A 13,508-nucleotide genomic window follows, 5' to 3' on the forward strand; every position below is an offset into this window, starting at 1 on the left:
AGAAGGACCTTTTTGTTTGTTGGGACTTTTTTAGTTGGACTTTAGCTACCCCGGAAGGTATTATGTTTTGTTTGCGACTTGGCCAGAGGCCTGAGCCATATCTCCAGCACAGAAAGGTGTGTGGAAAGCTGAGGAGCCCCACCGCAAGGAAAGAAACTGAGGTAGGGTGCGCTTGTAGTGTTACATGGAACCAGTAGGGGGTGTCAGAGGGCAGCCATGCCCCATAACAGCAACCTTCTGCAAGACATTTAACTGCTTCTCCATAGAACTCTGGTGGGCAAAACTGAAGCAATATGGACTGCACAATTTCACCAACAACTTCAATATCACAGAAGTCCAGAAAAAGGATAACAGCATGACAAATACTAAAAACTCTTAGCACCACACAACATCCTATTACCTCTGAGCTGCATTACAAAAATCTGAAGAGGGAATAACAAAGCAGACTTGTCCTTAATCAAAAATAATGAACACCATGAACATCCTCCCTCACCAATAAGGCTTATGGGTAAAAACGTATGTTAACTAAGTAAACTGCTCTGGAAACAGACTATTGGAAGTATTGTATAAATAAATGTATTAATATTTGTGTGACTGAACTATGCTTCCATCTACTGTGTCAGGTAACTGTCTTCAATTATTTTAATCTGCAAATGTTTACATTTCCCAATTAAGGCATATTTCCAACACATTTCATTGAAAATTAGTAACAGCTGATCCCTATATAACCAATTATTTTAATTTATAATGTTAATGTTTGATATCTTAATTTAACAGATGGGTTATCTTATGATGTGCTTACTGAACCATCAAATAAGATTTCTTTATATCCACATTACTCAGTTTAGATTGGTTTTAAAAACCGATTAGTAGTTATTTGAAAAATACTGAGATGTATCTTCCTACCACAGTGGTATCAAAACAAATTACAAATATCTTTGACATTGGGAGATAGAGTATATAGCATACAAGCAGACAGCTGAAAATTTAAAAAAAAAAAAAAAAAAAAAAAGGTATTGTTTTTAAAATGTCAACTTAATTTATCATTTATATGATGAAATGTTGTCCAATTTTTATAAAAATTTAGATTTGAAAAAGCCAGGAAGTGAAACAAAGCCACAATTAGTAACTGAGTAAGGGAAAACAGGATTACTTTTATTGACTACTATCTCATAAAATTTCCCCAGATCTCTTAAATAACTTCAGAACTTAAGTACGTTCTCCTATGGGGGGGGGGGGGGGAGGAGAAGATGTAAAACAAATTAGGTACACTTACATTTCAGTACAAGTAACGAGATCTACTGTATACTTTTACAAATTCTCATTACATAGTTTTTGAATTAAATTACTCATGGCTTTGCTTTTTAACGCTATGGACATTTACTTTGTGCAGTGCTGCTTTTGACTGCTGTGTGTAGAGAAAAATGTTTAATAAAAGGAAACTTAACATGTTGGAAATCTCTAGCAATTGCATCTCCCCAAAGTGAATACAACAAACATCTGTTGCTGAAATTGCTTGGCTCTTGTATAGTTTTGTAAAGAATTTTTGCTGCAGATAAATATTTGTTCATAATTTCCACTGTACATCATTCAGTTCTTAAACATTTTGTTTAATTATACTGCAAGTGGTCCTTTTAGGTATATTACAGAAAGGGAAACTACGCAGTCTACAAGACTCCACATGTCCTTAGAAACCTCAATGTGTTGCCTTTGCCCTGCGACTTATACTTAAATTTAGCGCATAACTGCATTAAGAGCAAGACAAGAATTTTGCAAACATTCATATTATTGAACAATTACATTTCCTTTATTTTAAAAAAATATATAAGTTCAAAATATATTTTAAAATTATCCTTTTGAAATCAGTAATGATCTAATGATAATTCAGCATCCCATTTCTTTTGTTTTACTTTTTCCAAAATCAGTAATACAAGTAAAGTGAATTCTTTAAGGAAACAGTTAATCCTCTGTTTCACTAACTGCATAATTCATTGTGTAATGTCTGTATTTTTCATTCAGTAAGCACAGAACATAAATGTTCTCAGGAACAAGTAACTGATAAGCTTTATGACTTACTGTCTCCTTAAATTAACCATAATACTCCTTATTCAATTAGTTTTCTATTATTCTTTTATAAAGTCAACTATTTCAGCAGAAATGTACAATCCACTCTCAATATACTATTCCACAAAGTTTGTATTAGTTGTGTATTTCAAACAAAATTTTTATGTTTACAAGTTTCACCCAAAACTCAAAATTAACAGATAGTCCAGGCTTAATTTAAAAGAAAAATACAAATAATTATGTGTTAAAACATATTGTGCAAATGTGTCATATTACAATTCTAATGGAAGCACATAAGGATAAAATGGTTACTCACCTTTTGTAACTGTTGTTCTTCAAGATGTGTTGCTCATGTCCATTCCAATTAGGTGCATGCACCGCATGCATAGTCGTCAGAAAGTTCTTCCCCTAGCAGCACCCGTCGAGTCGGCTGTGGAGCCTACTGGAGTGACGCCTTCATGGCGCTCAATATATGACTCTGCAGAACCGGCGCCTCCTCAGTTCCTTCTTGTCGGTTACTCTGACAGAGGTGAAGGCGGGCGGGTTTGGAATGGATATGAGCAACACCTCTGGAAGAACAACAGTTACGAAAGGTGAGTAACCATTTTTCTTCTTCCAGTGATTACTCATATAGATTCCAATTAAGTGATTCCCAAGCCTTACCTAGGCGGTGGGGTTGGAGTTAAGGAAACGCTGATTGTAGCACTGTTCTGCTGAAAGCCGTGTGGTCTCGGGCATGCCGGACAATGGCGTAGTGAGAGGTGAAGGTATGCACCAAGGACTAAGTTGCTGCCCTGCAGATTTCTTGGACTGGGACCTGGGCCAAGAACGCCGATGACGAGGTCTGAGCCCTCATGGAGTGTGCTGTAAGAGTTGGGGGCAGTACTTTGGCCAGCTCGTAGCACATGCGGATGCATGATGTGATCCAGGAAGATATTCTTTGAGATGAGACTGGGAGCCCTTTCATCCAGTCTGCCACCATTAGGAACAGCTGGTTCGACTTTCTGAATGGCTTAGTGTGCTCAATGTAGAAAGTGTGAAAGTTTTTCCTCTATCTTGGTGGGTCCTGCACTTATTGGCGGATTTTCTTGCCTCAGAGATTCACCAGGTGGGTTGGGGAACAGCCCAGAGACCTTCCCCTCTGGAAGAATCCACAGTTCAGGTCAATTGGGAGGTTTGGGGGGAACCCGGGCCTGCCCTCTACTCCGGGTTCCAGCCCTGAGGACTGCAGCTGTCTATAGTGCATCCTGTAACAGCCGCATGACAGCTACAATTCCCTGGGCTACTTCCCCATGGCCTCCTCCAAACACCTTCCTTATTCTCACCACAGGACCTTCCTCCTGGTGTCTGATAACGCTTGTGCTCCTCAGTCCTACAGCAGCACACCCTCTCACTATCAGCTCCTTGCGCCTCTTGCTCCCAGCTCCTCACACTCCCACCACAAACTGAAGTGAGTTCCCTTTTAAAGCCCAGGTACCCTGATTAGCCTGCCTTAATTGATTCTAGCAGCTTCTTCTTAATTGGCTCCAGGTGTCCTAATTAGCCTGCCTGCCTTAACTGGTTCTAGCAAGTTCCTGAATACTCTAGTGCAGCCCCTGCTCTGGTCACTCAGGGAACAGAAAACTACTCATCCAGTGACCAGTATATTTGCCCTCTACCAGACTCCTGTACCCCACTGGTCTGGGTCTGTCACAAAAGCTAGTGCTCGTTGAACATCGAGGGAGTGTAACCTCTGCTCCCGGTTACTGGCATGAGGCTTATGGTAAAAGAGGGGTAAGAAAAATGTCCTGACTGGTGTGGAAGTGTGACACCACCTTGGGGAGAAAGGCCAGGTGCGGCCTGAGTTGCACCTTATCCTTGTGGAACACCGTGTAAGGTGGGTCAGAGGTGAAGGCCTTCAGCTCAGACACCCTCCTCGCAGACATAATGGCAACCAGGAAAGCTACCTTCCAAGACAGATACAGGAAAGAGCAAGTTGCCAGTGGTTTAAATGGGGGCCCCCATGAGCTTGGAGAGGACCAGGTTAAGGTCCCACGCAGGGACAGGCTGCCGGATCTGGGGATGTAGGTGGTCCAAACCTTTGAGGAAGTGACCAGCCATAGGGTTGGCGAAGACCAGACCCTCCTGGGTGGAAAGCTGAGGTAGCAGTGAGATCTACCTTTATGGAGGATGCCACGAGGCCTTGCTGTTTCAGGTGTAGGAGGTACTCCAAGATGAGAGGTACAGGTCCTGAGTGACTATGTCGGGGAGGAGACGTAACGTGACCGGTGCATCCACCGACAGCTCCGGTAGCGTGATGTACCAGTGTTGTTGAGGCCACACTGGAGCTATCAGAATTACCTTTGCCCCCTCTCTCTGGACCTTGAGCAGGACCTTGTGCAGAGGGAACGGGGGAAAGACAGAGCAGGCAACCTCTCCAGGGTAGCAGGAATGCATCCATGAGCGAGCCTGGGCTGTGACCCTGGAAGGAGCAGAATGTTGGGCACTTCTTGTTGCGTCATGTGGCAAACAGATCAACCTGGGGAAATCCACACCTTTGGAAAATGAGGTGTATGACATCCAGCTGGATGGACCACTCATATGTGCGGAAGGACCTGCTGAGGTGGTCCTCTTACACAAAGAAGATTGCAGTTTGTTGCATTTCAGAATAACTATAAACTCGGTTAAAATTTTGTTCAAAATACATTACTTCCTACAATTTTTTTTTTAAAAGCAGAGTTTCTTGTGAAGAAAAAAAAACACACTACTCACAACACTGCTGCTGTAAAACAGCACACAAGACAACTAAAATATAAACATTTTTCAGCAACTGCTAATAGTACTGCGTCCTGAATTTACGGAATGGAACAATTAAAGGATTCTCTGTATGATCACTGCAAATTAGGAAAGGCTATCACATCTTAGATTAGGAAATTCAAAATAGGACTTCTGAATAAGAATTACAACTTGACTCCCATGTCAGTGGGTAGTAGATAAGAAAAAAGCTTTTACATAAAAGCTACACATGGTTGCAAGCATAATATATTGCTTTAAGCAATGGTGAAGACTAAGATAATGGGGATAGTGCTAAGGAGGATAAAAACAAAAATCAAGATTAAATTAATAGCAAAGAAACAACAAGCAAAACAAACACAAAAAAAACCCACTCTCCCAATAGCTTTTGGTAAAAGCAGTTAGAAACATCTTTTCTCCCTTAAGCAAAATAGGGTGAAAGCAGGAGAATTATATTCATATCCAGTTCTTTTACAGGTTCCGCTCTCCAAGAAGACTAAGAACATATAGTGTGATCAGCACAAAATGCACTTGAATAATGATGAGCTTTCTATCGTGGTGTGCAGACAGACAAGATGCTGCCATGTTAACATACCTCTTGTACTGAGCGAGCTGCTGGCTTGTCTTGATGATTGGCCAATATTAAAAATGGCAGAGTACATAACTGTGGGTGCTGAAGAGCAGAATGTAGTTCATTCCTCGACGTTTCTAGATCATCTTCCGAGGAGGCACTGTCTAATACAAATATTACCCCTTGGGATCCTTGGTAGTAACGACTCCAGTACTTCCTAATAGCGTCAGCCCCTTTCAAAACAATAATGAAAACTAATTAAAAACACGGAAAGTTAAATAGATCAAAATTTCCTGCCAGATAACAACCCTACCACTTAGAATGGATTAAAGCAATGGGACACATTTTGTCTTCACTATACATTCTGTGCAAACCACTGAAATCAAGAACATTATTTGTCAGTAAGGGCAGAATTTGGTTGCTCTTTCTCTAAAAATTTCCGCTTAATTAACTAGCCATCAATCTCTAATCCTGCTTCAGTGCCACCTAATCCCACACCTTTCCACTTACAAATAATGGTCCCTCTTCCCATTTTTACTGTTGTCCCACTTGTTCCTCTTACTACAGCTCCACAGTTTCATCATGTGATGGTGTGTGCTGGGCCCTTTGAGGCCTCCTGGTGGAGATTTTGTGGTCCTACCACACCCCACCCAGAAAAGGAGCAGTGAAGGTGGGTCCTCCAGGCCTGCCTAGAAGAGCTGCAGGAAAGCAGCCAGAGTGCAGCAGACTCAATTAAAAGGAGTTGTAAGGCCTGAGTAGGTCAGATCCTGGCTGGGACCAGAAGACTGAGGAAGTCCTGGAAGACGGAGAAACTCTTCGGGCAAGGAGATTTGGGGGAGGCCCTGCTAAAGCAGGGAACAGACAGAGAACCCAAGAAGGTGATGGGACCAAGTGGGAAGCAACCTGGGGAATAGCAGCAGCGACCAAGTAAAGGAAGCAGTATGTGGCTGCTGTCTACAGGATCCCTGGGTTGGGATCTGGAGTAGTGGGCAGGCCTGGGTCCCCCTGGCCACTGGAGAAGTGGCCTAAGCCACAAGGAGGGGATAAGACACTTCATTAAAAGCCCAAGAAAGGGTCTGGGAGTTTAAACAGGCCCAGGGTTGGGGCTGAAGACCCTGCAGAGGGCCAACCATGCGTTGAACTTTATTACCCCAGAAGGGGGTTGAACTTGAAGGGGTGACCTGGCTGGAGATCTGGGACAATGAGAACTGATGAAGGCAAAGTCTCCTGGGGGCATTGCTCTATACCAGGGCAGGAACGGATTTATAGCTAGCCAAGAAGGGACTGAGACAAGGCTACAGACATTAACAAGCGAACAGGGACAGGCCCTGTTGGACCTTTTATCTCAAAAGGGGTTCATCCATCCATTCACCTATTAACTGAGTGACTTAGCCAGATGGCTGAGCCACTGAAGTTCTGCCTGACAAGGGCAACAGCCAACAAGGGGCACCATGAGCAGTGTGTGTGCTTGTGCAGATTTGCACCCAGCTGACAGAAGGCAAGTGCGTCCCGTCACATATCTACACAGTAGAACTTTGATTTTATGATCAATCTACAAATGACCAGCTATATGAACAATTTTTCCCAAGGGGAAAACACACACACACACACACACACACACACACACACAAAAGTGACGTTGATGAAGAACAAATCAATGTCCCTTCACATTCCAATGCCTTCAATGCATTGGAAGTCACTTTGCAGTGAGTAGTTTAAAGGAAGAGAAGAAAGTGATGTAGTGCACCATACTGTAACTTAAGCACCATATATACTGTAATTTTGCGATGTTCAATTGTATGAACTTTTCAATCCCAATTAGTTCTTAAACAGGGGTTCTATTGTACTTGTATCTTCTCTATCATTCATTTGTAGACTTTCTGTACAAGGAATCGGATTTTCTCATATGTCTGAAATGCCATGCAATCCTACAGTGCTATTGTTTAAAAATATTTGATTCAAAAATATAAACAAAGCCTACCATTTATTTTATAATTATATATTTAGTTAGTGGAATGGTAACATGAAAACAATTCAGACAAAAATGTCTGACTCAATTTGCTAGGTCAACCTGTAAAGTCTCCCAAGAGCTCTGCCCCCTCCAGAGGAGCACTACATGATTTGGCCTTCAGCAACAAAACATCAATCCTGATACCATCTGAGTATGAGTTCTTTGGGGCAGGGCCTGTTCCTTCTCATCCATCTGGGACTATCATTAAAAGGGAATAATAATAATAGTACAGGGTGCTTGATGAGTCTCAGGGGGGAAAAAGAAAAGGTAGTTCAGGGAGTAAGGGGGGAAATGTTGCTCTTTACATAAAGATAACTATATTTTGAGAGGGGAGAAGTGAAACTATTTATATTGACATACTGTGTGCACATGTGCTGGCTATTGATTTTAAGGAAATCTCAATGTATTTCTGAAACAAACATTAAATTAATTATGCCCAGACAATGTTCTGAGCAAGGTACAGGGCACCGAATAAGGCAACGTAATGTAAGTACAATGAAATATTTTAGGACAGTATTACATAGTTTTCAAAAGCATCTACCTTAAAATGTGTACTTATGTTGTGCACTGCTCAGCAAGACAGGTTTTTTACATTAAGTCAGGGTGAAGAAGTCAACATTTACAGCACACCTTCACTAAAAAGGTTCACTGATCCAGGTGATCACAGCACTTTTCAAAGTGTAATTACAATACATTCTGCACATATGCATTAAAAATAAACCCTTCCTAGCACTAATCTGCCTTCTGTTCCTTTGTCCCTCCCTGTTGGTTACTGCAGTCATAACAGTAGTGACAAATATTACTTCACACTTTTCTCAGATCCTTCTCAAAACTCTGAAAACCTTGGTTTTAGGTACAAAAAAGGTGCAATTATGTAACTGCTATGTAACTGTTGAATCAAATTAGACCTGACCCTTAAGAAATGGTTATTTAAATATGGATAAAATAGGCTTTTACTATTATGAAAAATCTTGCTTAAATTCACTATTAATTCAGCCTCACTTATACACCAACAGTTCAAATACAGTATGATTTTCCATATTTTAGGAACGACTTAGATTGTACAGCATGCTGACGGAAAGTGTGATTATATTGAAACACTATCACTGTACCACACCAACATCCCATAAATCTCCTCTTTTTTGCTTTGCCTGCAAAGGGTTTCAGTGTTGCTTAGACTCAACAGCTCTTCCAAGTGCCCCTTAGTGTTATTTCCAGGTACAGTGAGTTGCCACAGGAATCAATGCAATCTTTCAGCAAGCCAGAAAGCAGAGATAACACAGAACAATAGGAACCTGATACTGTACAGTACATCAACATGGGTTTTACATTACATGCTGGCCTACACTATGCCCTTCCCCACCACCACCCTTCTTCATCCTTTCCTTTCTTGAATTTATTTCTGGATAAAGATTCCAAAGATTTCTACTTCCTGGCTTCTTCATACTAACAGATTGATGTTGGTTTCTAGCATTGCAGTTTAGGTGGTACTACTGCAGCTGTGCACTAGGTGTCATAGGGATGAATCAGCAGACTTTTCCCCAGAAGGGAACACTCCGAGGGCATGTCTACACTACAAACTTAAGTCAACTTCAGTTAAATCGACATCCAGCTGCTGCAATAAGTCGGTACTGCGTATCCACACCACACTCCGTGTGTCGGTGGGGTGAATCCTCACTAGCAGCTCTTGCGTCGATGTAGAGTAGTGTACTGTGCAAAGCTATCCTACAGTGCAACTCTCCATACGGGGTTTTGGGAAGGACTTGCAGTGCCTCATGGGACCAAAACATTCTCGCAGAGGAGACTGGGAACATGGCTTCAACATCCCATGATGCCATTTTCTCCCTTACTCCCCTGATTTCAAGTGGAACCCATGATATTTCCTGCTTTTTCTCAAAAGACTGGTATAGCCGCACATATGCCGTATCCCAAGAAGCATGGACCCCACTTAGCTGTGCACTATTGTGAGCATTACAAACACCATATGCCTTATCCTGCAGTATTTCCAGAGCCACGAGAGAAGCTGCTGCGTGGAACATTGCAATGTCCTTCCAGCAGAGCTGCTGGAAGTCATAGAATGGAACAATTCCCACTTTGCTGGCAGTCACACAGCAGCTGAACATGGAGGAGCACAGTTTCTGGTCCCAAGAAACAAAACACTGACTGGTGGGATTGCACTGTTATGGGATTATGATCAGAGTCTGCCAAACTTTCATATGCGCAAGGCCACTTTCCAGGAACTGTGTGTGGGGCTCTCCCCAGCCCTGCAGTGCAGCGAGAGTAAAACGAGACCTGCTCTGACAGTGGAGAAGCGAGTGGTCATCGCTGTGTGGAAGTTAGCAACGTCAGACTGCTACTGGTAAGAGGGGAATCAATTTGGAGTTGGTAAATCCACTGGTGGGGGAGGAAGGGGCATTCCGATCCAAGTAAGCAGGGCCATTAATGGCCTTTTGCTAAGAAGGGTTGTGACTCTGGGCAATGTGCAGGAAATACTAGATGGTTGCCACAATGGGGTTCCCTAACTGTGGTGGAGCAATAGATGCCATGCATATCCCATATTCCTTGGCACCAGATCCCCTTGCCAAAGAGTACAAACAGAATAGTTTTCAGTGGTGTTGCAAGCGCTGGAGGATCAGTAGGGCCGTTTTACTAACATCAATGTGGGATGGTCAGGAAAGGTACATGACGCACCATCTTTAAGACCACAGGTCTGTTCAGAAAGCAGGGAATTTATTTCTGGAACGCAAAATGTGCACTGCTTCTCTGTATTGTGCCTTCCCATAGTATGAACCTTGCTGTGACTGCTGGGTTTTTGTCTCCAACACATCCGCTCCATTGCTTCAGTTTCTCTGTCCCTCCTCCCCAATTTTAAATAAAGACTATTTCATTCTCAAGACATGGACTTTTATTGAACAAACATACTGTAACAAATCACAATAGAGATTAACCTGAATACTGAATAGAGTTTAGCCTGAATACTGCGTACAGATGTGGTTTCCTGCTCTCAAAAAAGATATACTGGCATTAGAAAAGGTTCAGAGAAGGGCAACTAAAATGATTAGGGGTTTGGAACGGGTCCTCTATGAGGAGAGATTAAAAAGGCTAGGACTTTTCAGCTGGGAAAAGGGGAGACTAAGGGGGGATATGATAGAGGTATATAAAATCATGAGTGGTGTGGAGAAGGTGAATAAGGAAAAGTTATTTATTTGTTCCCATAATATAAGAAGTAGGGGCCACCAAATGAAATTAATGGGCAGCAGGTTTAAAACAAATAAAAGGAAGTTCTTCTTCACACAGCACACAGTCAACCTGTGAAACTCTTTGCCTGAGGAGGTTGTGAAGGTTAGGATTATAACAGGGTTTAAAAGAGAACTAGATAAATTCATGGAGCTTAAGTCCATTAAGGGCTATTGGCCAGGATGGGTAAGGAATGGTGTCCCTAGACTCTGTTTGTCAGAGGGTTGAGATGGATGGCAGGAGAGAGATCACTTGATCATTACCTGTTAGGTTCACTCCCTCTGGGGCACCTGGCATTGGCCACTGTCAGCAGACAGGATACTGGGCTAGAAGGACCTTTGGTCTGACCTAGTATGGCCATTCTTATGTTCTTAACCTTGGACACATGGTGGAATAAAATTGGGAGGGGAAAAAAAAACATTCAGTTTGTCCTTAAAAGGGCATTGGCCTTGCCTGTCATACATTATATGTGCAGCTTTATTCTTAGGATCCTCCCCTGGGGTTGAGTGGAAGGGATACTGCAATCTCCCACCCCACCCCACGCCTCCTGGAACATTTGGGAGAGAGGCAAGGGGAATACGGCAATGTTGGAATTCCGTTCTGCAGAGGCTATGGAGGGAGTCTAGCCTCAAGGTGTTTCTCCTGAAGGTGAACCAGATGCCTCAACATGTCTATCTGTTCCTTCAGAATCCCCAGCATCTCCTGCTGTGTGCCATGCTCACTCTCCTGGGCTGATCTCCTGCTCACCAGGTCCATGTCCAGTTTTTCAGAGAGAGAGAGAGAGAGAGAGAGAGAGAGAAATCCTCCACACTTTTTGCTCAGTGTCCACTGTTCCAGAGATGTTCATAATCTCGTTAAACATGTCACCATGTGTTCTCTTTCACCTTCGTCTTATCTGGTAGAGCCTCTCCACTGGTGTGGAGGAAGAGCTGAAGCCCACACTTTCAGCTCTAAGCCATGGAAAGCACAAAGCAACCACTGTCAATGCAGACTTGATGTCTAGTGCAGAGTTGCTATATATAAAAAAATCTCCCTTTATTTCACAGAAGTTTAAGGCAGAACATTTTCATTTACACAAGATATTCAGTGAACTGGTTTGCTGTCCCAGCCATGATGCAGTTACTAAGGTCAACACCAGCCCCTGCCACCCAAACTACAGCCATATTTTGGCTGACGGGGCAGAAAATCACAATGGAAGAGGGGAGCACAGGCACTGTTTGTGCTTCGAGCAGTTGCAATGAAAACTACCACAGTCCCCCCTACATGACCCTAGTTGATATTACTCTCCTGAGGGTAACAGAGGGAACAGATGCTGCAAGCGTCTGGGTATAGACCAGTTCCTTATGCTGCTATACTGTGTACTGCAATGATGCTAGCTGAATTAACACTGTAGTGGCATGGGAAAGTGGCCTATGGCAGTGGAAGAAATAAGGCAGCCTTCCCCAGAAAGCTTCTGCAACAGATTGTAGAATACCTCCATGAAATCTGTACGGAGGATTCCCAGGCCATCTCTGTGTACATGAACAGTCTTTTTCATGGGGCACCCTCTGCTTCTCAGTGGCCGTACCAGCTAAGCAGATAGCCACTCTACCTCACCTTCTTAATTTTAATTAAATATAGAATATAAGAACATGGGATCCCAAAATATTACTTGAAATTTCATACTCACCAGAGGCTCCTTCCCTGACACCACGCTCTGCCACAATGCTGTTCTGCAACTGACTGGACTGCTCCGGGATTACAAACTGCTCCTGACTTAACAGGAGCATGCATCCCCCATTCGCCTGTCTCCCATTCTCCTCCTCCTCCTCTTCATCCAAGACCTCCTCCTCAGCATTGTTCATGATGGCCCGGGATTCCAACTCCTCAGAGGTATCTTGGGGGTCGTGGTGGGGTCACCACTGAGAATCACTGCTCCTTGTAGCAGTGGCACATCTACCACCAGAGCGACTGTTCACCTCCCTTGCCTCTGGTACACCTGCCTCAGTTCCTCGATTTTCACCTGGCATGCCCTTGGTGTAGCCCTTCTCCCCCATGAGCAGCATGATCTGCTCATAGATGTCTGTCTCTGCGGCTGAATTGGAGCTGTGCCTGCACAGCTTCTTCTCCCCACAGACCAAGAAGATCCACCACCACCTCCTGTGTACTCCAGACTGGAGTACATTTAGAGGGTGGAGCTGCCATGATTAGCTGTGCAGACGAGCTCTCCATGCCATAAAACAGGAAATGAAAATTCAAAATTTCCCAGTCCTTTAATAGGGGAGGAGCTGTTTCCTGGGTGCCTGGCTGCTGTGCAGCAGAGTTGAAAGTGTTTACCAGAGTGGTCACAGCAGAGCATTATGGGACACCTACTGGAGGCCAGTTACATTGATGTAAACAACGCAGTGTCTACACTGCCTCTATGTCAATCTAACAACATTGAAATAAGCACTATGCCTCTCACAAAGGTGGAGTAATTAAGTTGACACAGCTGGCAAGTTACGTCAGCAGAAAGGATCTAGTAGTGTAGACACATTCATTATTAGGTTGACATAAGGCAGCTTACGTCAATTTATCTCTGTAGTGTAGACCAGGCCTTCCAGCAATCCAGGAGTTCATGCACAAACAGCACAAGAGGCAAACCAGAATCTTGTGGGATGATAATTTTTGGTGTGCGCTGCCTGTGTGCTCAATATATACAAAAACAGAAATACACATGTACATATTAGACAAAGCGGGTGAAGTAATACCTTTTATTGGACCAACTTCTGTTGGTGGAAGAGAAAAGCCTTTGAGCTATACAGAGCTCTTGCTCAGGTCTCACCAATAAGAGATGTTACCTCACCCACCTTGTCTCTAATATCCTGGGAGCAA

General features: G+C 43.2%; 1 protein-coding gene across 3 annotated transcripts in view; it reads right to left on the reverse strand.

The window, feature by feature from the left end:
- ARL15 (ADP ribosylation factor like GTPase 15) overlaps positions 1-13,508 on the reverse strand; it is a 316,757-nt gene that overhangs the window by 156,672 nt on the left and 146,577 nt on the right. For all 3 annotated transcript variants that reach the window (XM_034773249.1, XM_034773247.1, XM_034773248.1), the window contains one exon: positions 5,432-5,640. In XM_034773249.1, coding sequence (XP_034629140.1) covers positions 5,432-5,640 — 209 coding nt within the window. The remainder of the gene's footprint in view (positions 1-5,431; positions 5,641-13,508) is intronic.

The sequence above is a fragment of the Trachemys scripta genome, chromosome 6, assembly GCF_013100865.1.
Source record: "Trachemys scripta elegans isolate TJP31775 chromosome 6, CAS_Tse_1.0, whole genome shotgun sequence".
In the NCBI taxonomy this organism is placed as follows: domain Eukaryota; kingdom Metazoa; phylum Chordata; order Testudines; family Emydidae; genus Trachemys; species Trachemys scripta.